The sequence below is a fragment of the Ruditapes philippinarum genome, unplaced genomic scaffold, assembly GCF_026571515.1.
Source record: "Ruditapes philippinarum isolate M1 unplaced genomic scaffold, ASM2657151v2 ctg1762_1_1_1_1, whole genome shotgun sequence".
NCBI lineage: Eukaryota > Metazoa > Mollusca > Bivalvia > Venerida > Veneridae > Ruditapes > Ruditapes philippinarum.
Genome location: NW_026854014.1, coordinates 28,147 through 50,932, shown reverse-complemented (window position 1 = coordinate 50,932; position 22,786 = coordinate 28,147). Strand labels below are relative to the sequence as shown.

The window sequence follows — 22,786 nt, the reverse complement described above, 5'->3', positions numbered from 1 at the left end:
TATTTTGAAAAATGAATGGCTAAAGAAAAGTATTTAGCATAGATAAAAACACTGTATTGTTTCTATGAATTACGTTTTTATATGCTCACAGAAATGTGAAGCATATAGTTACCAGTTTTCCTTCCATCCTCATGTCTGTCTGTCTGTGTGTCACACTTAGCTGCCTGTTTTCCTAGCATCTTTATTGATGTCTTAGACGTTCGATTTTTTTTGGCACCTTTAATGGACCTCTGCTTTTTGGGCAGACAGTTGTATGTGGATTGGGTCACGGTCAAGGTCACTCTGGCTATAAATAACTCTTCCTCGTGGTAAGGTCATGTTTTCCTTTCTGCATCAACATCAGGAATCATCCTTAAACAGCACCAATATTTTTGTTTTCACCAGTCATTTATGTCATTTGAAAATTAATCAAAACCAGGAAGATTTACATGGATGCTACTGTGTAGATATTGGGCTTTAAAGTTACTGGAAACCACTGTATAAATAAAATGATTGTACTGAGTTAAGTGATAAAATCTAAGTCATATATATTATATTAATATAGTTTTATATTATTTCTCATTGTTATTGTTAATATAGCTTTATATCATTATAAACAAGAGCAAAATTTGTTTGTATGAAAGAGAATGTAGACATAAATGTTATGTCTTTTTTATGTTTGTAAATGCACTTTGATGCATTTTACATGTACGGTTGACAGTATTATATGTGTAGACCACCTTTTCAATCTATAATTTGTTTTGTAATGAACTGCTTAATTAAGGACACAATAAACACTTTTCATGGTAGTATTTGAAATGACAGTCTGATTAATTACAGTTAAGGACGTGAGAAATTTAATGTACAGTTAGTTTGGCACCTGATAGCCGGTTCTTCAACCCAGAATCTGCCACATTTCTAAAATAGACTCATCCAGTTCCCATTTTTAGAACCGATCCATTCTCAATTTTTGGTGATATGAAGATGAAAGTGATCAGTCAACAGTATCAAGCCTGGTCAATCTGCACTCTTATGCATGCTGGCCTGGCTGTGTACTGGTGGTTCTTGCAGGCTAGGGTTTAAGCAGAAATTGTCACTGTATCGATTCTGGCCAATGTGGTTTATTGGATACTTAATTTTATAACTAAATAGTAGGAAATAAGGTTTATAGCTTAAAAATGATTTTGTTACAAATACTTCACAGGGGAGGTAATTTAATGTTAAACTAAGAACAATTTGAATTTCTACAACAGAAAAGTTATTCTTCTTGTATGTGGAAAGCATGGATTTGGAAAAGCATAATCATTGGTTATGATTTTTAAATATTTGTATGTGTTTTATTTGCACTTGCCTATCACTATTGAATGCATAAATTTGATCTTAATTAAGATAATTGTAATGCTATGTTGATATGATTTTGTATTGAAATATTTAGTTAAAACATGAATATGTATAGATATAGCAGAAAAAAGTGTGATTCTAGTGCAGTGTGCAATACCTTAGCAGCATTTATGAAAACCATTGTGCCGTAAATTAAAAGAATAAGATGTATGTAATGTTGTTTTATCTATCAAACTTTTCATATTATACTAATGCTAGTTTTTTAAAGGCATGTTGTGCATCACAAACAAATACATATTTTCTTCTGTGAAAAGGGCAAATATGAGTTTAATAACATTTAGTTTATGGTTTAAGAGCATGTTAGATGCCTATCACCTGAAGAAAGTAGTGCTGAATATGAAAGTATTCTTCATTAAAAATAGCAAAATGTAAACAAAGTAGTATTTTGACTCTAATTCAAAATACTAAATCCCTAATATTTAGCCGGACACAAAAAAACAAAACAAAAAAAAACTTGAAAAATAAAATATTTCTGAGGCTTAATGGGCCTTTAAAATTTTTTTTATCAAAGAGTGGATATGTATTTAGTACAAAAATATACAATGTAATAGGTTATTTCTGCTATGATTAAAATGATATTTTAAATTCCTTGAATGTTATCTTTTAATAGTTAGGATAAAAAGATAAAAAAATAACACAGTTTTGTGAAAATAACAGTTATTTATGTCAAAAAATACTTGATTTAATCTGGGACAGAAAGATACACATTTTTAGTCCCAGATTAAATCTCATTTTAAAATTGTATAAACGGAGATGATAATTTAGAAAACAGCTTCTTATAGTATAAGCCTTATACACATGCAGGCCAGTCTGAATATTGGTTTTTAGTCTTGCCAGATTTGTTTGCTTTTAGCTACTTTCTTTGAGTATATTATTTGAGTATATTTTTTACTACATGAATGCTAATTTTGGCTGTATCTTTTAACAGGGTTTGGGGGGCACCTGTGGTCGAATGGTTAAGTTTGTTGACTTCAAACCACTTGTCTTTCACCTCTGTAGGTTACGATCAGCACAAGTGTCTTTCGACTCTACCATACAAGAAAGCTATCAAGCTACCTTAATGAATGTCAGTTTTTCTACTCAGGTACCAGTAATTGCCTGAAATAATGCACAGAGGGGCACTTGAGATTTTCCTCCACCAGTAAAGCTAAAATCCACCATATGACCTATAGTGTATTGTTGTGACGTAAATCAAACCAAAAAAAATCTAAAACAATAATGATATAATAAATATCTTTTAATATGCTTTTCTTAAGCAGTTTGCTCTTATTAAGATAATAGGTTTTAAATTGTATGTGAAAATGCATGTAGACCTATAACAAATAGTAATTACATAATTATATTTTGATAAATTCCTGTCTGAAATTTTAAGAGATTAGAAAACGGATATTTAAGTGATGTTTTCAATTCTTATTAGAGTATTTAACTTAAACATGGTCACTAATTTATAAAAAGGTTGCTTCAAATAGTTTCTTTGCATTAAAACTACATATAGTCAAGGAGTAATATGTAATCCTATTTAATATTAAATTTTCATTCATGAAACTCATATTCTTTGTTTTGGATAGAATATAAACAGTTACTGATGATAATGTAAATTCAGAAATTTTGAATATTATACCATGTCTTTTATACATGTATTAATTTCTTGTAAAATCAAAACAAATCTTAAAAGTCTTTCCATGTCTTGGACCTTAATCTCATGTAAAATCTGAAAATGTTCTTTAACCTTAATTTGATGTAAAATAAGACAATGTTCTTTAACCTTAATTTCATGTAAAATCAAAAAATATTAATCATACTTTGTTGGCTTGTATATTTGTTGGCTTTTATGATATTTTAGTTTCATTTACAAATCAAAAAGTCTTCAAGTCATATCTATGACCTTTATTTCATGTAAATCAGAAAATACTTTTTCTACAAACTGAATTTCATGTAAAGTCAAAAAAACTTCTTCTGTGACCTTAAGTTCATGTAAAATCAGAAAAAAACTTCTTCCATGACTTTAATCTCATACAAAATGGCCTTCCATTTCAAAGTGAAACAAAACCGTCTTAAGGACCAATGTTAAACAGTTTTATGTTGTTGTCATGTATGTTTTTTCTTTATTAATTATTTGGCTCAAAAAGTCTTGAAATATTCGCATGGATGATTTTAAAAAGCTTTATTAATATGATTTAATGATTACCGTATTTCACCGACTTTAAGTTTGTGGTTTAGTAAAAAAAAATCTAATAGGCGAGTAAATATGATAATAATTAAGATCATAGTGTGATTTAGAAAATATATTTTCTTGGTTTATATTTACTGTATATAATTTATTTTGCGGGTCATATGCTATTAAGCTGGTTTTATGTATTACTTTGTTAGGTTAATATTTTTGGTTTGGTTGCTATAAAGTTTTTTCTTAAAATTCAGATTAAATTCTTTTAAAATATTTTGTGATATTCAAGAAAGATGAATTCGGAACGGGAAAAGGGAAATCTTTTACATGATTTTGAACAGTGTTCAACCAAGTCTGTGATCTTCACTTATTTGTGCTTGTATTTTATTTTTCTTGTGGGAACTTGTCTGTTCTTCATTCTGTTTTCATTGAATTCGAGGGATCTCCTATTTTCAGAATTGTTCTTAATTCTGTTTTCATTGATATTGAGGGTTCCCTTATTTTCAGAATTGTTCTTAATTCTGTTTTCATTGATATCGAGGGTTCTCATATTTTCAGAATTGTTCTTAATTCTGTTTTCATTGATATCGAGGGTTCTCCTATTTTCAAAATTGTTCTTAATTCTGTTTTCATTGATATTGAGGGTTCCCATATTTTCAGAATTGTTCCATATTTTGTTTTCATTGATATCGAGGGATCTCCCATTTTCAGAATTGTTCTTAATTCTGTTCTTATTGATATCGTGGGAACTCCTATCCCATTTTCAGAATTATTTTTAATTTTGTTTTCATCTCTACAGAGAGATCTCTGATTATCATAATTGTTCTTCTATCTATTTTCATTCTGCTGTAAGGATTTCATGTGTACAGAATTGGTTGTTATAAATTTTGTTTATTTCATTTCTTATATTTTTTTGTTAGGGAACAAAATAGGATTCTTCAAACTATAGACTGTTAGTGTATGTTAGATATCAATTCAGTGTGTCATTTAGAAAATTGATATTAATTTTGAGTGCATTGTTATAGAATAATGCAAGGTTCGAATTCAAATACACAGGAATAAAATCACGGAAGCGAATAGGCCTGAGTGAATATGTACAAAGCATTTGCACAATACACCATGCATAATTTTACTATTAAGCTTTTTCCTTTCTTAAATGCTAATAAAAAAGACGACGCCATATCTGACGTTATATGGACCTGTAACCATCTCTTCTAATGCTGTGCATATACCTTGTATTCTAACACGACCCGCATTTTTCCCTATTGAACATAGAAGAACCGAAAGTGTGTGTTATTATGCTATAAAGTTACTGTTTGACGTTCTATATTTAGACATGTGACGTAATCATTATACACGTGACGTAACCACTAAAAATGTGACGCGCTGAAAATAAGTAGGGAAACAAATCAGGCGCTATTATGCTTAAAATATGAGGTACGGCAGCATTTATTTGTTGATGTCGTGTTAGAATCGAAATAATATATCCAAATTAGTGATTTTATCGCTGGATAACATCACTGTTTGTCATTCAGATGCGCATCATTATATCACTTGGGCTACACCCTCGTGATATAATTCATTGCATCCGAACTCCAAACAGTGATGTTATTGAGCGATAAAATCACTGTTTGGGATATATTATTTCTTAAATTATGCACTGAATTACTCTACCTGTTTGATAGGGGAATAGAGTGAAGCTGTTAGAATAATTTATTATGTTTTTTCAGCATAATTATTTTGTTATTGTAGGATGTTAATTATTACACTAATATATGTATTGATTTTATTTTTAATCAGAGTAAAGTAACCTTTATATGGCCTAGTATGCAAAGCGATATGTATTTATTTTATAAATTGAAGATATATTTATAGCTTTATCCTTCACAGCTTTACTAAAATTATACTTGAATGGAGAAAAACTGAATTGCTAAAGAGCACTAAAATGGCAAAATTATAAATGTTGCAGGCTCAGTTTGGACAGTAGTTGATTACATGCTACCGTCCACAACTCCTTGGACCGGCTTAAGTAATATTCAACTTTTAGACACTAAATGGCATAATTTTAAGTTTAGAATCATCTGCAGATGTATTCATACAGTGGGTTTTTTTTCTTTGAACCTTCAGTTTGACACATTCATGCCATTCCTTGAAAAGTGCCATATGGTCCCTGAGTAAAGGAATTTGTTTGCTCTAAATAAGAAAACAATGGGCGGAACTAATTTAAATTCACAAAAGATTTTAGACAAATAAGACTTTGTGAACAGCAATAAGTGAAGTAAAGTGAGTTATATGGTTGTGGTAACTGTAAGAACTTATTGGTGGCTGTTTGAAACATCTTGTATGGCTAAAACATTAGGCACAAAGAGTCAAAAATGTTTATTTCTATTTCTTAAAAAGCAGATGATTTATTGATTTTTATTTGATGTACATGTTTAACTCTACTATAGAGATCACTCTGCTGTGTACATGTAACTGATCCTCGTTTTTACAGTACCTGTGTCTTTAAAATTAGGGATAAGTAATACTATACATGTACATGTGTATATATATTTTACTTTTTTTTTGCAAACATTTTTTTGAATGGGTTTTCTTTTTATGTGAAATAGAACAAAATTATTGTAAAATGTGACTAGAATGGTATTTTCCTTCTTTTTTTTCTGTTGATGATGTTCTCTTGGTATGGTAGAATAGTTTGGCCTGACAAAAATATTGCAGTTTTTTTTATCAATAATAAAGTCTGAAGGATGTAATTCATGATATCAGGTTGTCTGAGTTAATAAATGAGCCGTGTCATGACAAAACCAACATAGTGGGTTTGCGACCAGCATGGATCCAGACCAGCCTGCGCATCCGCGCAGTCTGATCAGGATCCATGCTGTTTGCTTACAGACCCTAAAACAAGTAAAGAAACTGATAGCGAACTGCATGGATCCTGGATGCGCAGGCTGATCTGGACCCATGCTGGTCGCAAACCCATTATGTTGGTTTTGTCGTGACGCGGCTCAAATGTATTATATGTTAACTTTTGTTTTGGAACAGACTTAAGCCTGATGAAATAAATAAAGATTTACCCTTTTTTCCATTAGCAGCATTTTTCTAAAAAAGCATTTCATTTCATATGTACTTCATGTGTGAGCGATGTTGGGCCGTCATGACAGTCTTGTTTTGTTTGTTTTTTTAAATGTACATTAATCATGTCTATGTATAGTTTCTTGTCCTGTACATACAAGGGACAGTATTGATACTCGGACATCTTCTGTTGTGTGCATTGATTCAATCATTTATTTCTACTAACATTTGCAGATGCAGTTGATCAGTGTTACATTAAACAATGTTTTATTCTAGTGTTGGTTGTTTTTAGCTTGACTTTTGGAAGAACAGGGAGAACTTTTGTACTCACCCAGGCATTGGCAAAGCCGTCACACTTAGTCAAGTTTTTGCGTGCAAGTTTGTATCTCCAAAACTACTGAATAAACAGCACACAGTTATTTGAGAGTATAATAAGAAAGGTCACTAACCAAGGTCTATAACTCTTGCAGATTTTGACAGAATTATTGCCCTTTTTGAACTTACAAAGTTCCACATTATCCAGGCACTTGTTTTACTATAAAGCACTGAGAATACTCGAGCACACTGTCCTACTGACCTCCCCTCTTTAAATGCTTTAAGTTTAGCATAATATTCATATTTCTAAGTTTTATAAGGTCTCATTATTATTACTAGTATTTGACTGAAAAGAAATGAAGTATTAATTAATGACCATGAATGATTTAATGTTCAAGGTCATAGTCAATAATTATCACTATTTTAACACCTGAAATTAATACATTGTACCAGATGTTCATGTTTAAATTTCAGACATTTCTTACAAATAATGTTGACACTTCGACTAATGAATGCTTAATGCTTGTTTTGCCTTTATTTCTTGACTTTGTGAATGAATTACTTACGAGATACTTGTAATTGATTGATGTATATTTCTGCAAAGTTTCATCATATTTATTAACAAAGAAGAAATGTAAATAGAATATTTAAAGCGCATTTCTGAATTTTAGACTTAAGAAAGTTTAAATATTGATGAGTATTTGTATAGTGATAATTATATAATGATTTTTTTTGCTGACTAAACCATTGGTATGTACATAGAATCACATAAGGTGATTCGATATATAGTCAGCTGATTTAGTTATGTCCGTCATACTTGTGTAGACTTATTATTATACAATTGAGAAAATTATACGAAAATAATTAAATGTTGAAAATCTGTTGTGTTCCTTTTCTTTTACTAGATTTACATAGTCACTGACCTAGAGTAGGGTCTTTCAAATAGAATTTTTTGTCAATGAAATATCCTGCCAAGAGTAAGGAATTGAAAGCGTATTCATCACCCCGTGCACATACGCTGACATGGTATGTACAGCACATTTTCTAAATGCATGACACTGTTGTATGACAGAAGGGTGGTAACAGTGACACAGGTTCAATTAACAAAGGAATTATTGACCTTCAATTACCATATATGCACCCCTCCCACAGGTAGATATCTAAACACTAAAAAAAAATACATAGCGTTTGAGAAAAGTAGACAAATTTGAATTTTGGATTTACATGGTACTTTATACAGAACCTCGGCCTAAACCGACAGTTATTAGTCATTTTGGTTGAAGTTGTTGGTATCGAACTCTTGATTCTTGGATTTACAGTCAGTGTGAGCACTTTACTACTGCGTCCCCCAGGTCCAAATTGTAAGCAGGTCAAATACAATGTACGAGGGTGGGTCAATATGTAATGTAATGTTAAGTATATTTTCTAATTTAGCTGGTTATTCTTGTTTTTGTGTAAACTATGCTTTGCTTTAAAGCATCTGCTTTTAAATGATACCATCATTAACCGATTTAGATTTTTCTTCACATTTAAAATACCCTACATGAGTAACTTCATGTAAAATATAGCTGGTAAATTCTCATCAAAAAGTGCTAAAAGCTCGAGCAATACTAGGAAAATATGCTATAAATATTTAAAATGAATTTGTAATATTTATGGCAGCAATGAAGTACATGTTGGAGGTGGATGCATAATTTTTTATAAAAAAAAATGGCACACGAGTCAATTAAATATGTAAGTCTGGTAGAAAACGCGCCATAGTATTGATAAAAAGATTTTTAAAGTCAAGCTTATCATTAACAAAGCTGCCATACTTTCACTTACCAAGACAGCCCTATCAGGGATTTCAAAAGGGTAAACTCAAACGATTCTGAAAAATCACTTGAAAATTAGACGATGCCTGATGGATAGCCCATTTACTAACATCTGACCAGAAGAAGGAGCGAGTTAAAAATCATAAAAATTGTTTCGTAAATAAAACAGTCGCCGTTTTTCTAATATGCCAGCTGATGAAAGCTGGTTTCACTATTTTATGCCGGTTTACAAGTGTAACAATAAGATTTTAGACATCAAAAAATGTTTACCGAACATGCATTGCCAAGCGACTGACTAAGTGTCAAGAATGTTATGCACTTTTTTTCTGTTGTCCAAATTACTGTTCCTATAAAGGCTGTTTTGTTCTGATATGAAAATGTTATGCAATGTACATGTATATACATGTATATTGTGTCAACAACTGACTTCTACAATTCTATATGCGGACAACCCTGCAAATCGGATACCGAAAAATATATAACATACAAAAGATGGCACTTCGAGTAATAATGAAACAGCATGTAATAAAAAGAGTATTCAAAAGCCTAGATCTTCTTACTTTTGAAAACAGATGCAATTACCATATACCGGTACCACATGTGCTCATCGTATGTTTTTTTTAGTGAATGTTATCTGACACCAACAAAAATATATGAACTACTAGTTTTTTTCTCGTTATGATAGATATAATCTTCGCTCTAAGGTACATAAAAACTTTCTTCAAGCCACACACAAAAAAACAAAAAAAAATACAAAGCAAAAAGAAGAAAAAAACAACAACAAAACAGGGAATCAACCGACATAAAGATGTTTGACATAAAGGGAGTGGATAAATCGGGATTTATATAACATGTGATGAAGATCTGCATGGACCAAAAACTTGCGTGCAAAATTTCAGAGCATTCGCTCACTACGCTTTTTCAGAATAGTTATTCTAATTGTGAAAAATGACCTTAAATTAAATAAAAGACTTTTAAAGCAAACCGGCTTGAGAATCGCACACAGATATGATTTTCAGTTTAATTTTTTATTATCTTTTGCAAGTGTTTCCCATTTAAGTGTTCCAATTCATCTAGGTAAGATATTCAAATTTTAACTTTATAGGCATTTGGACCTTAGAGGAGTTCCTTTAAGAATGTCTTATTGTTGTCGAGAGAAGTAGAGGCTATTTAAAGAAACAAATTGTTAAATAATTTGATTCACAGCTCCAACCCGACTAAAATAGAGAAAAAACGGAATCACTAAAAAACGACCAAAATGAAAATGTTGCAGGCTCGGTTTGATTGACCTTGTTCATGGACGGTACTGTACTGGAAAGTGCAAGTTATCGTCCACGCCCCCTAGCATCGGCTTAAACTTTTGAATTTAGAAACAACCGCAGATGCATTCAAGATTATTATTCACAAAAACATTCGAACGTCATTAATTGGTGTCTATTTTTAGATGCCGTCACACTTAGTAAGACGCCATTTTATTGTTGACGTCACTAACCAACAGTTGGGCGTCAGTAGCAACGTACAAACAAAAAGATGGCGCCGTTATAACTCCGGTCCTTTTATCTGTTGTCATTTTCTTCGCCTCCTCATGAAGGAAACGGCGTTGGAAATTGTAGGGAGGTGCAAACGATGGTAAGTGAACATCTATGCACAAATCAATTTGTTTACAAGTATGTTCTATTATTTAAAGTATATCTATTAATGTTAAACCCCTCGCGGGGGCGTAGACATGACTTTAGATTAGTCACTACAGAGAAAGCTATGAGATACAAGGGAATCCAGGAACCAGTCCTTAGCTCTGCTCTTATTGAATAGACCCATTGGTTCTTTTACATGCCCAGTGTATAACACTGATACATGCGACGATTACCTGGATTTCTTACCATTACACCTCTAGGTAGGTGGGAAATACTGAAGTGTCTCTGAAAAAAGCCCAAGGGATCGAACCCGGGACCTCAGGAGTGACAGCCAGTGGTCTAACCAACTGAGCTATCGCGCCACCTTTTATATTTTACTGTTTATAAGTGGTGATTTCTACCAAACATAATTATATGAGTTCAAGAGTTAAGAAAATATATGATTCATTTTTCTCCATTCATATGAAAATATGTACATGGTAATACAGTTAAATCAATTGCAATTTTTACATCCCTTAACAATTATACCAGCACTTCGGAGAGCACATCTAGTTTAGCGGACCCCGGAAGATAAACAATATTGGTTAGTGGCTGTGCCCCCCCCCCCCCCCTCTCCTTAGGCTATAGTACATTTTATTCCTTTATGCCGTAAATGACACTTCCGGCGTATAGTTTCGTAGAAGGATTTGAAAATTATTTTTTCCACAATTGATGCCACATTCTCACTTTTTTACACATTTATGAACATTTTTGTGAATATTTATGGAAACTAATTTAAAAAAATGAAGAGTTTATACAATTTGTAGTTATGGGGAAAGTCAGAAGGCCTACAAGCAGGAAAAGACCCAGCTTATGGCGAAAAGAAAGACAGAGTATCAAATGGTAAATATCTAAAACATAATCAATGAAAACATTCATATGTAACTGGAAGGTGAAGAATCATGTATCAATTTTCTCGCTACAGAATAGTGAACATTTTGAACATTGTATTCAGTATTTGTAGAAAAATTATGTCCTTCCTTATAAATATATAGAGGATATTCAAGTTTTTTTTCTATAGATACGGGGTTTATTTTCTTCAAATGATATAAAATGTGAAAAATCCATACCAAAAAATAAATCTTGTATGTATAGAAAAAAACTTGATTTTTTGGGGGTAAATTATATACTTTTTTCTCTTTTTCGACCCTACAACTGGAAAGACTTATCATTTTTCTGTATGTTGGCTATATGTAGTCAGGCGAAAGACAAGTGGAAAAAAATTTCACCGCAGTGAAAATACATTTTTACAGTGAAAATACGGAAAATGAAAACAAAACATACATTTTATTCTATCAATATTCCTAAACAATTCATTTGTAAGTATATAATAAATATTTTTCTTCTGAATATTTACCAGTATATTAAAGAAGATTAACATGTATTATATTAGACTCAGCATTTTACTGATATGCCACACATGTTACGTAATTAACAAGAAAAAGTATTTAATAATAAAATGACGATCAACATTATAATTGATAATGATATTTCTGAAACTTCTGAACCTTGGTGTAAACTAAAATTACTATCAAACACGAAGGCCCAGATCGTACTTTAAATGAAGGAAGAACAAAGAAACGGTCTTGTTCTGCGTTTGCTGGGATTTTTACATTTTGCTCTTGTTTTACGTATGTTTTTATGTGCAATATCTTGTCATTGTAAAAGAGATAAACAATGAATGGTCATTGTAAAAGAGATAAACAATGAATGGTTATTGTAAAAGAGATAAACAATGAATGGTTATTGTAAAAGAGATAAACAATGAATGGTTATTGTAAAAGAGATAAACAATGAATGGTTATTGTAAAAGAGATAAACAATGAATGGTTATTGTAAAAGAGATAAACAATGAATGGTCATTGTAAAAGAGATAAACAATGAATGGTCATTGTAAAAGAGATAAACAATGAATGGTTATTGTAAAAGAGATAAACAATGAATGGTTATTGTAAAAGAGATAAACAATGAACGGTCATTGTAAAAGAGATAAACAATGAATGGTTATTGTAAAAGAGATAAACAATGAATGGATGAACGAGCGATTAAACAAAAAACAAACAAATAAATAAACGAATAAACGATCGAGCGGAAGCAAAAATAAACGAGCAAACAAATAAATAAATAGAGGATATTCAAGCCACGTTATTTTCTATAAATGCAAGATTTATTTTCATGGAGTGGTATGAAAATAAATATTTCACTAGTGGCAATAGCCACGAGTAAAATATAATTATTTTTAACCACAAGGTGAAAATAAAACCTATTTTAAAGAAAAAAACTTGAATTTTCTGGGGTTTTTTTTTAAAACCTTTTCCCTTTTTAACCTTATGATTCGAAAGTTTAAATTTTGTGTATTGGCTGAATTTCAAAGAGAGTAGTCCGACAAGACACCAGTGAAAATGTGTAAATTATGCTTCTCTACAATGAAAAATAAATTTTTACAGTTACAATATGGAAAATGAAAATACGCATTTTATTTCAGTAATAGTTCAAAATATTACATTTACAAGTATAAATGAGCCGTGTCATGACAAAACCAACATAATGGGGTTGCGACCAGCATGGATCCAGACCAGCCTGCGCATCCGCGCAGTCTGATCAGGATCCATGCTGGTCGCAAACCCATTATCTTGGTTTGTCGTGACACGGCTTAAATAATTGTCTTAATTAACATTAAGGTTTTTAAAGAATATCTGTGGCAACCCAGAACTCAAAGTATGAAACCTCCAGCGAGAAGAATATCCAATGACAAAAACAGATCTCAGACACAGAAGAAAACAATCTACGGTACAGATTTTGTTCAACACCAGGTAAGTGTATATTCATTCGTTTCCTTCCAGCCGCAAATATTGTTATTTACATCTCTAAACCACAGTGTTTTTAGTTTGTTTGTAAAAATAAATCTCACCAAAAAAACTTAAAAAGCCTCGATTTTGCCTTCAAAATCCCTCGATTTTGCCTTCAAAATCAATAATTATTATGTAAAAATAGAATTATTGTATAAACTCACTGGTTATATTTTTATAAATAAATTTTTCTTTATAAAGGTTTAGAAAACAAAAAACGAAATCGTCTGCCCTAACTTTTGTGCAGATACTTTTTCTTGCGTATGACAATACGTAAAGAGGTCTGATTAATTGTTGCAAGTTTGACAAATCGTACTTGACTCGTGTAAAGTTTTCAAAAAACTAGTTCAGAAAAAATGTGACAAAACTTTTTTTCTCCATAAAAGTAAATGACTTCTCTATCCAATTATGGTCCTTTCATTATACCTTTATTTGATTTGTTTTTAAAAAGCACCGCTATTTGGTATTTTTATATAATACTATGTTTTTTTACATATATGTCTGCCTGAAATTTGATTCCGATATGTTAATGTTTTACTGCATCATACATGACTATTTAAACTTTAAAATGTTGTTATATCATGGCCAGATTTTATTCATTTTGGCTCAATTTTTAAAACATTTTTTTTTTTTGGGGGGGGGGGGGGGGGGGTTGTTCCGAAAACAGAGAATCATATATGTTGGCTTAAAGAAAATAAGTTCGTTAACCATAATATGAGCCGCGCCATGACAAAACCAACATAATGGGCTTGCGACCAGCATGGATCCAGTCCAGCCTGCGCATCCGCACAGTCTGATCAGGATCCATGCTGTTCGCTATCTCTACTTGTTATATGGTTTGTAAGCGAACAGCATGAATCCTGATCAGACTGCGCGGATGCGCAGGCTGGTCTGGATCCATGCTGGTCGCAAACGCAATATGTTGGTTTTGTCATGACGTAGCTCATATGTGTGTAATAATAAATTGCGTATTAATCCAAAAATTACAAGAAAAAATAAGATGACCAGTAATCTTCTTTAGAACGTGCAATATGAATTTATAACATTTAGAGCATGTAAGATGATTTTAACCTGAAGAAATTAGAGATTTATGTAAAATAATTTGTCATCAACGTAGCAAACAGTTAACAAAAAGGTTTTTTGACTTCCACACACAATACTAAATCACTATTACTGTACAAAAAAATAAGTAACTTTTTGGAAACTATAAACGAACACCAAAACTAAAAATATTTTGGGGAATAAGAATAGAAGCATTTCTGAGGCATAATAAGGCCTTTAACAACAATAGTACTCATCGAACTAAGTGATTTTCTCAGAGAAACATTATTTTTATTTAGAAACTGTAAGCAATGACCATCTTGGCTTATTTCCCCTATTCTTCCCCAGATGCGTTGCCGGGTTACAATTAATTGACCTATACACAATATGTTTTATGTCATCTTTTTTTTTCTTTTCTTTTCTTTGGCTTTTATTAATTTACTCCTAAACCGACAATGTGTAAATAGAATAACGGTCAACATTTTGTTTCTCCATTCCTTTCAAAATAAGTTGCCGAAGAAAATAACCCCAAAGAATTACAGGACGAAAAGAAGCAAGCATCTGGCTCAATTTGAAATGAACACCGACTACCAAGAATATTACCCGAAGGTAAGATGTATACATAAAGGCCATACAACATGTCACAACGAATTTATAAGGCAACCCTCTTTTTTACAAACGCGCAGCAAATATAAGTAAATATATCGTGCACCGTGCGGTTAATAAGTTCACTTTTTATTCATTAACCCATTACTTCATGAGCATTTTGTGAAAAATGGCTGTTTTCATTGAAAAGTCTCCCGTTACAAGTTCAAATTGTTATTAAACTATAAAAACTGCCTCAATACTAATCAAACTTGGCACAAATGTAGACTGAACCATTGCCTTTGTAACAACATGCCCAGACTTAAATTTCCTGTTACCATAGCAACGAGGGAACATCTCAAAATTGCCAAAATCACTATTTTGCCTTGATTTTTTTCCATCAAAATTGATTTCAAAGTGCTGCAACTTCTCAATGGATTGAGATAGAGTCAACTGCTTTTCAGCGTTGGTTACACGTTACATTATGATCAATCTAGGGTCATTTTTAGCCTCTCACAAGTCAAAAAATTTCTTGGCGATGAGGGGGACTACCGCCCCCTTCAAACCCCCCAAACAGACAGGGGCACATCCCCCTTATGGCAACCCTTTGATGTATCACTTTTTTAAACAACATTTCTCAAACAAAAACAAGTGTTGGGGGCCTAAATAAGGCATTTTTTTCACCATTTGAGACAACAATAAAGGGGGGGGGCGTGAAAAAAGGCGTTAAAAGGCGTGTATATCGGGTATTGGGTTAAGCCATTTGTGTGCATGTTATTGTATTCTTAAACGTATATTTTACATTCTATTGTTAAGTAAGCACCTGAACAAAATAACGTTGACTATTGACTCACAATACAAAAAACTATTATACAAGCTACTGTAGCCAGAGATGAACTGAAAGGTCAACTTGCATATGTCATGTAATGAAAAATGTTGTTTTTTTTTTACAGAAATCATTGATCAGCAGTTTATGCGGTGAAAAAGTTGAATTCGCCAAAGTTACACACCCTTCAGATAGCCCGCCTTTCCAGTCTGACACCATCTATAATGTAAATATCTTTATTTGTTAAATCAAGCTTAAAGTGTTGTTGCAGTTGAAACAAACAAAACTAAAAATAAGTAGAGGATATTTGTTTGTTTTTGCAGTTGAAACAAACAAAACTAAAAATAAATAGAGGCTATTTCTTTGTTGTTGCAGTTGAAACAAACAAAACTAAAAATAAATAGAGGATATTTGTTTGTTTTGCATGTCAGATCGAAAAATATTTACTGAGTGGACACAAGGTGCAATATTTATACGTAACTTATTCCTTTTTTTTTATTTAAATATAGTCCGCCTACAGTGAAAATTATCAAATATAGTTTTACTTTCTACTGCATAGCATGTAATAAAAGTAACAATTAGGCGCTGCTGAAATAAACAAAACAAAAAATAAAATGCTTTAAACAGCTAAGAGGGATGCGAATGAATCTGTTTAAAGCGTTTGATGATTATATTTAACGTCCACCTTGATGTTTTTCATAATAGCGTCCACCTGGCTTCTGAAATCATTGCCCTACGTTAACAATGCCGCACAGTTTTCCAAATAGAAAAAATAGATGTGACGTTCAAATGACTAAACGGTAAAATAAACGCTGTTGAACACAGATTTATGCAATAGACAATTCTTATAGTTTTACAATTCCGACAGTTTTATATTCGCTTCCGTACATAAATCGGCGTGAAAAGATGAATAACATTTCGTCGAGATTTTAGCATTATTTATGCAAGCTCCTTGTCCGGTATATACCGGAATACGAAATTTAATGTGGTGCTTCGATTTAGCCATTGTCATTTCAGAATGCATATCCTTCCTACGACGTTGCTACGATGACTGAAAGAAAGCAATCTCCTATAAAAGGAAAAGATAACATAGAAATTTCGACCAATCATAAACCACCCGTAGAGGTAAATAATTAGCTTTAATCTGTACACACAAAATGAGGTTATACCATGTATAAATTTTTGACCCTGAAAATGGAAATCAGGCGATATGGAGTAAGATTTGCATTTGATATACATGTTGTGAACTCTAAAAATGAAAACGAGGCTGTAAGTGGTGTGCTATGCATCTGATATAGATATTTTGGACCCTGGCTGCAATTAAAACGCGGCTATATGGATTGCGATATGCGTTCGATATGGGTGTTGTGGACTTTGGCCTTTTAAACGATCCGATAATGATTTCTATTAGAACATCACCTGGTTAAAACGGTTATATCTTATTAGGCGTTAACATGCACATTTTCTATATGCATACTGTATAGTTCTGCAATTAAACTTCAAAGAACCATAACCAAAAAATTGTTCTTATTTATCTGATTTTTCAAACAAAATGGCGCCCACAATGTGAAAATAGACAGGGAGATAATAAGAACGGCGATTGCATTGTTGTAGAATAATGCACGCTTCGGGCCTTCTTTGTTTATATAGAAAAATTTCCGATAGTGTTAGAATGCATAATAACACACACTTTCGGTTCTTCTATATTCAATATTAGTGAAAAATGCGGGTCGTGTTAGAATAGGCGTTAACGTGCACATTTTCTATATGCATACTGTATAGTTCTGCAATTAAAATTCAAAGAACTATAAGCTATGAAACATTTAAATATTGAAATGCAAAATGCAGCTTTCCAAGTGAGTCAATAGTTTTGTTTTTGTCTGGGAGAGAATTGCGTGGCAATGCCGTTCATTGACATCTTTAGATCTAATTGAAATGTTACAGAGTGCGACAATAAGTTGTTAATTCTTGAGAGAGATTCTGGATCTTGCGCAAAGTTTACATACGACGGAATTTATTCCTGTTGATAATTCCATTTAGTTATGAAATATAATTTCATCCACATTTAAATATAGTCCGCCTACTGTAACAGTGAAAATTTGCAAATATAATTTAACTGTGAAAATTATCAAATATAATTTTACTTTCTACTGCAAAGCATGAAATAAAAGTAACAAATAGTCGCTGAAATAAACAAAACAAAAAATAAATCATAGAAATATAAAAATAGATGTGATGTTCAAATAGTTAAATGGTAAAATAAACGCTGATGAACACAAATTATTTGAAAGAAACACAAAAATCCGATTTTTTTTTTCAAATTTAGGCTAAGAAATTGAACAAATAAGTGGGTCAAATGTTAAAGCAACTTTCAAGCTTACATGTACACGTTTGTGTTCTAAACAGGCACCAAACTTAGCAGTAAATAAGCAGAAAACCTTACTTTTTGATTTAACTCACTACAGTGTAGGAACAGTCCCTCTAGACGCTTGCAGAAATCATGATCATAAAAGTAAAACATATTGCATTTTTCGCCGATTCTTACAGTTTTCATTTACTTTCGTATATAAATCGGTGTGAAAAGATAAATCAGATGTCTTAAAGTGCATTTCGTCGGGTGAAAAGACGAGATTTTAGCATTTAATCATTCAAGTGCCTTGTAGCGGAATGCGGAATTTAATGCGGAATGCGGAATTTAATGCGGTGCTCCAAACACTTTTTTAGTCTAATTCCTAACGTTTAAACAATTGTCATTTCAGAATGCATATCCTTCCTATGACATTGCTACGATGACTGAAAGAAAGCAATCTCCTATAAAAGGAAAAGATAACATAGAAATTTCGACCAAACAAAATCCACCCGTAGAGGTAAATAATTTGCTTTAATCTGTACACACAAAAAAATGAAGTTATAAATTTTGATTGAGGCGATAATTATGGAGTATGATTTGCATTTGATAAACATGTTGTGAACTCTGAAAATGAAAACGAGGCTGTAAGTGGTGTGCTATGCATCTGATATAGATATTTTGGACCCTGGCAATTAAAACGCGGCTATATGGATTGCGATATGCGTTCGATATGGGTGTTGTGGACTTTGGCCTTTTAAACGATCCGATAATGATTTCTATTAGAACATCACCTGGTTAAAACGGTTGTATCTTATTAGGCGTTAACATTGACATTTTCTATATGCATACTGTATAGTTCTGCAATTAAAATTCAAAGAACCATAAGCTATGAAACATTTAAATATTGAAATGCAAAATGCAGCTTTCCATGTGAGTCAAATGTTTTGTTTTTATCTGGGCCGCACAAACTCTCAGGTTATATATTGGCTTTCCAGCTAAACTGATATGAAGACCTCAGCATGCCCCTCTGTGCATTATTTATGTCAGGAATGGGCAGCTGAGTAGAACCAACGACGCTTTGTAAGCTAGCTGTTAAAATAATTTAATTTATGTCCGTTGCGGGATTTGAACCCAGAGTGAGTGAGGGGGCAAGAGGTTTAAAGTCAATAACGTTAACCACTCGACCAATCGTCGAGCAGTAGTTTTGAAGAGTATCAGTCTATAAAACATCTTGTACATTAGCAGGAGGTGGAGCAACTTATGCCCGTTAAAAAGTCAGTCAGGTTATACACTGTGGAAGAGCAGGAGGAGTTTGAAAAGGGATTCAAGTCTATGTGTACGTATGCTAAGAAATAAATTATAATGCAGGGCATTTATAGTACCGGTATTAAGGTAATTACCAAATCAAAGCAAACAAAACTTGAACATTATTCAAATTGCATAAACAAAACGATAAAATGTATAGATCTTTTTCTATCTAAAACAGAATGGACATGGTGCTCATATAAAGCATGCTTCTAACATTTTCTAAACGAACTGCTCATCATTAGGAAATGTACAATTTTGATAACAAATTTTTTTGTTGATGCCAAAGTTATCCCGTGCACACAAAAGTTATGACGTTTAACACGCAATAAATAGCAAAGCATATTTGGCGTGCAATAAGACATTCAGGTATTCTGACAAATTCTGTAAAGCTGGAATGTAGAACTGACATTGTTTTATTTAACTCGTTCAATAGAATGACTTATGTAATATTAAGAATATATATAATAATATTAAAGGCCACTAAGAGCAGCGTGGGATTACGCTATGTCGTGAAACGCATGTGACGTCATGTAGAATATGACAGCACGCTCATGTCATTCCGTTTTTACCCAGTTGCAAACAACTGCAGAGATATAAGATAAATGAAGTTCGGGCCAATACTTAAATGCACAAAAAAGGTCCATCAAGCCTTTGCCTACCATGCGTGAATTTTATGTAGTAATAATAATAATAATAATAATAATAATATCTTTATTTAAAGAAGGTTACACATTAAGAACATACAATAACAATCATATATATCTTATTTCCAATGTGGCCTTCTGAAATAGATTGGTTGATCGTTTTGAACTGGTATTGAAATTTGATTTTTCCCCATCAAATGTAGACACACAGAAATTAGAAAAGAGCCCCCAGAGCATGACGTTTGACGCAGTTTCAACTGTTATGGCTGATTTTACTAAACCAGAAGGCTTTGAAAGACCAGTATCATATAAGCCACCTGTCCAAAGTCGCTATAGTACTGAAAAGTTTGATGACGAAACAATATCTAGTATGGCGTATAAACCATTTCCGGTTAAGCCTTACGAACTTCCGATCTGGGCTAAGAAACCAAAATACAAACAGCCTGAAGGAGGCATGTGCATGAATACTCTTTACATGGTAAGTGGCATAATTGTGGGATATGCATTTTGCATAAATTGCAATATGTTTCGGTTTAACTTCACAAAATCAGACATGACTGATTGTAACGATAAAAAAATTAATTTTAAAATGGACCATCTATAAATAGTTCACCTGTTTATGTTTTTTTACGCTTTGGTTTTGTATAAATGAACAAAGTCATGCTTGCTACAGACCAGGAAACGTTTATGATACAATTTGTATGTTAAAACTCAATTTTTTAGTTAATCTCACATTTTATTTTCAGCATGAATTCCAGTCTCCAAATGTAGTTAGGCCCCCATCCCCTGCACATCCACGCGTGAAACGAAAAAGAAATGTTGTCATCCTGAAAGACATCGATACAGTAAAGTGTGAGTCATTAAGTACATACAAACAGGACTTTCAGAAGTGGGCAGATGTGATACCTCGCGAGACATATCGGCTGATAGAATTTTACCAGCCCCCTAAAGAGAAGATGATGTTGGAAACCAACCATAGAGCTGACTTCAAAGGTACATTAAGCTTTATCAGATTTTGTTAGTTTTTTTTTTTTCAGCTGAAGACTCTAATGATTACTTTGGTGAATATCAGCGGGCTGGGGACTTGGCCTAAACATTTCTCTTGTGCGTAACTCCTACAACATTTCTCAAAGGACTTCAATCACTTCTTTAGCGTGACATGCCGCATATGGTCGGGAATATTTGATTTGAAAAATTTGGCAACCTCATGGACATTGGCCATTTTCCCATTCTAAGAATATAATGTTATATTGGTTGAAAACCTACAATTGTTAACCGAAAGCTGGATATTTTCGTCTATCATTCCTATTTTTGCATATTACATACAGATCATGTTTTGGAAAGAAGTTTTTAAAAAAAAAATAACAACAAGAAACAACAACAATATTTCATATTCGCACGTTTTCTTGTTAAAACGTTTGAGCACGTAAGTCTTTCATAAAATGCGCGCAGAAGTGACGCCAATAAAGCACGCAACTTGTCTTACATAGGACGGGGTTTTCTAGTACATGGGTATGCAGTTGGAACTCCTGTCTGATATACTTTGTGTTCAACTAGCTTTAATCATTCAGTTGTACACTTGATTATTGTTCAACGTCTGAGAAAAATCAGCATGATTACGGAAACTGACAATTTGTAAATGTGATAAGACTTTTTGGCGCCATTCACTTTGAAGCAGACGTACGGTGCGTCCCTATATTAATTGTTATTTAAATGAAGCCTACCGAAACTGTCTATGCTAGTTTTTTATGAAGTTTGTCTACTTCTTCATTTATCAATTCTTTAGGAGAGAAAGTAGACAAAATGAAACCATGCCGTCTAATATCACAACACCGTGAACTAGATACTCAAACTGATATGACGCTGATAACCACTTACACAGAGACTTTCCAAGACCCTCGTCTAAAAAGATCACGGACTCGCAGATCGTTTTCGGCAATGCAAAAGAAACCAACACTGGAAAAAATACCCAGACCTGTCACGACCGGAGCTATCCCAAAGCCTAATTTAAGTTCCTATCCGGTATTAAGCAAACCAATGTCTGTAAATACCACCGCAAATTAGCCGGGGTCAAGTTCGGATCTCGTGGACATTCTTTAGATTGACATTTGCGATAAATGCAATAAGCAAAAGCCCGGATGTGATTGTGATTTTTGATAACGTCTTTTTTATTGTTTATACATCATTTTGATATCGCTAGCATGTACTATTTTTGATATGTATGCCATTTATAATACTTAAAGACATGTTGTAAAGATGTCTACCATTTGTTCAGGTAAACATTTATATTGAAAATTTACGTATTTATTTACATTGCTTTAAATTTCTTAGTATATACACAATTTACATTTTTGACACCCAAAAACATGTTTTATACATTTTTTGTACTATTGTGCAACATTAAATACACAACTATTCTTGCTTCATTTATATTTTAACTGACCAATATTGCAACGTGTCATTTGCCAAACAAATTCTTACAAAAATAAAGCGTAAAAGTGATCCTGGGAGAAAATTTGGTTCGCATCCAAAATTGAATTTAAAGCTACACTGGTAATCATTCGGATTAAAATTGTAATTAAGGAATCTAGTTATGAATTAGAAGTAAATCTTTGGTTGCTGCTCGCCATTACGCGACAATGGCCCGAAGATGCACATTATGACCTGAGGGATGCAGGCCCGAACAATAATGCCAAGTAGCAAGGCTGCCAAAATTGCATAATGACCTTGATCTTGCCGTAATGTCATTGAATTGCCCTAAATTG

At 32.6% G+C, this 22,786-nt stretch overlaps 1 protein-coding gene across 6 annotated transcripts; it reads left to right on the top strand.

Moving 5' to 3' along the window:
- Positions 1 to 10,174: 10,174 nt before the first annotated feature.
- On the top strand, positions 10,175 to 22,438 carry LOC132738679 (uncharacterized). Of its 6 annotated transcripts, none has more exons than XM_060726255.1 (11): positions 10,175 to 10,374; positions 11,186 to 11,261; positions 13,100 to 13,231; positions 14,819 to 14,917; positions 15,847 to 15,945; positions 16,737 to 16,844; positions 18,479 to 18,586; positions 19,315 to 19,405; positions 20,225 to 20,499; positions 20,768 to 21,014; positions 21,808 to 22,438. In XM_060726255.1, exons 1-11 carry the CDS (start codon positions 10,190 to 10,192, stop codon positions 22,083 to 22,085), a joined length of 1,698 nt encoding a protein of 565 aa, XP_060582238.1. In that variant the 5' UTR covers positions 10,175 to 10,189; the 3' UTR covers positions 22,086 to 22,438. The 6 variants fall into 6 exon arrangements, with proteins under 6 accessions (XP_060582238.1, XP_060582237.1, XP_060582243.1 ...); XM_060726254.1 differs by having other exon boundaries at positions 19,312 to 19,405; XM_060726260.1 differs by lacking the exon at positions 16,737 to 16,844.
- Positions 22,439 to 22,786: the final 348 nt, after the last annotated feature.

Excerpts from the sequence above, each read along its gene's own strand:
- LOC132738679 (XM_060726254.1), top strand. The coding sequence starts at position 10,190 with ATGCCGTCACACTTAGTAAGACGCCATTTTATTGTTGACGTCACTAAC. Across the intron at positions 18,587-19,311 it reads AACAAAATCCACCCGTAGAG|CAGGAGGTGGAGCAACTTAT; the intron begins GTAAATAATTTG and ends CTTGTACATTAG. Across the intron at positions 20,500-20,767 it reads GCATGAATACTCTTTACATG|CATGAATTCCAGTCTCCAAA; the intron begins GTAAGTGGCATA and ends TTTTATTTTCAG.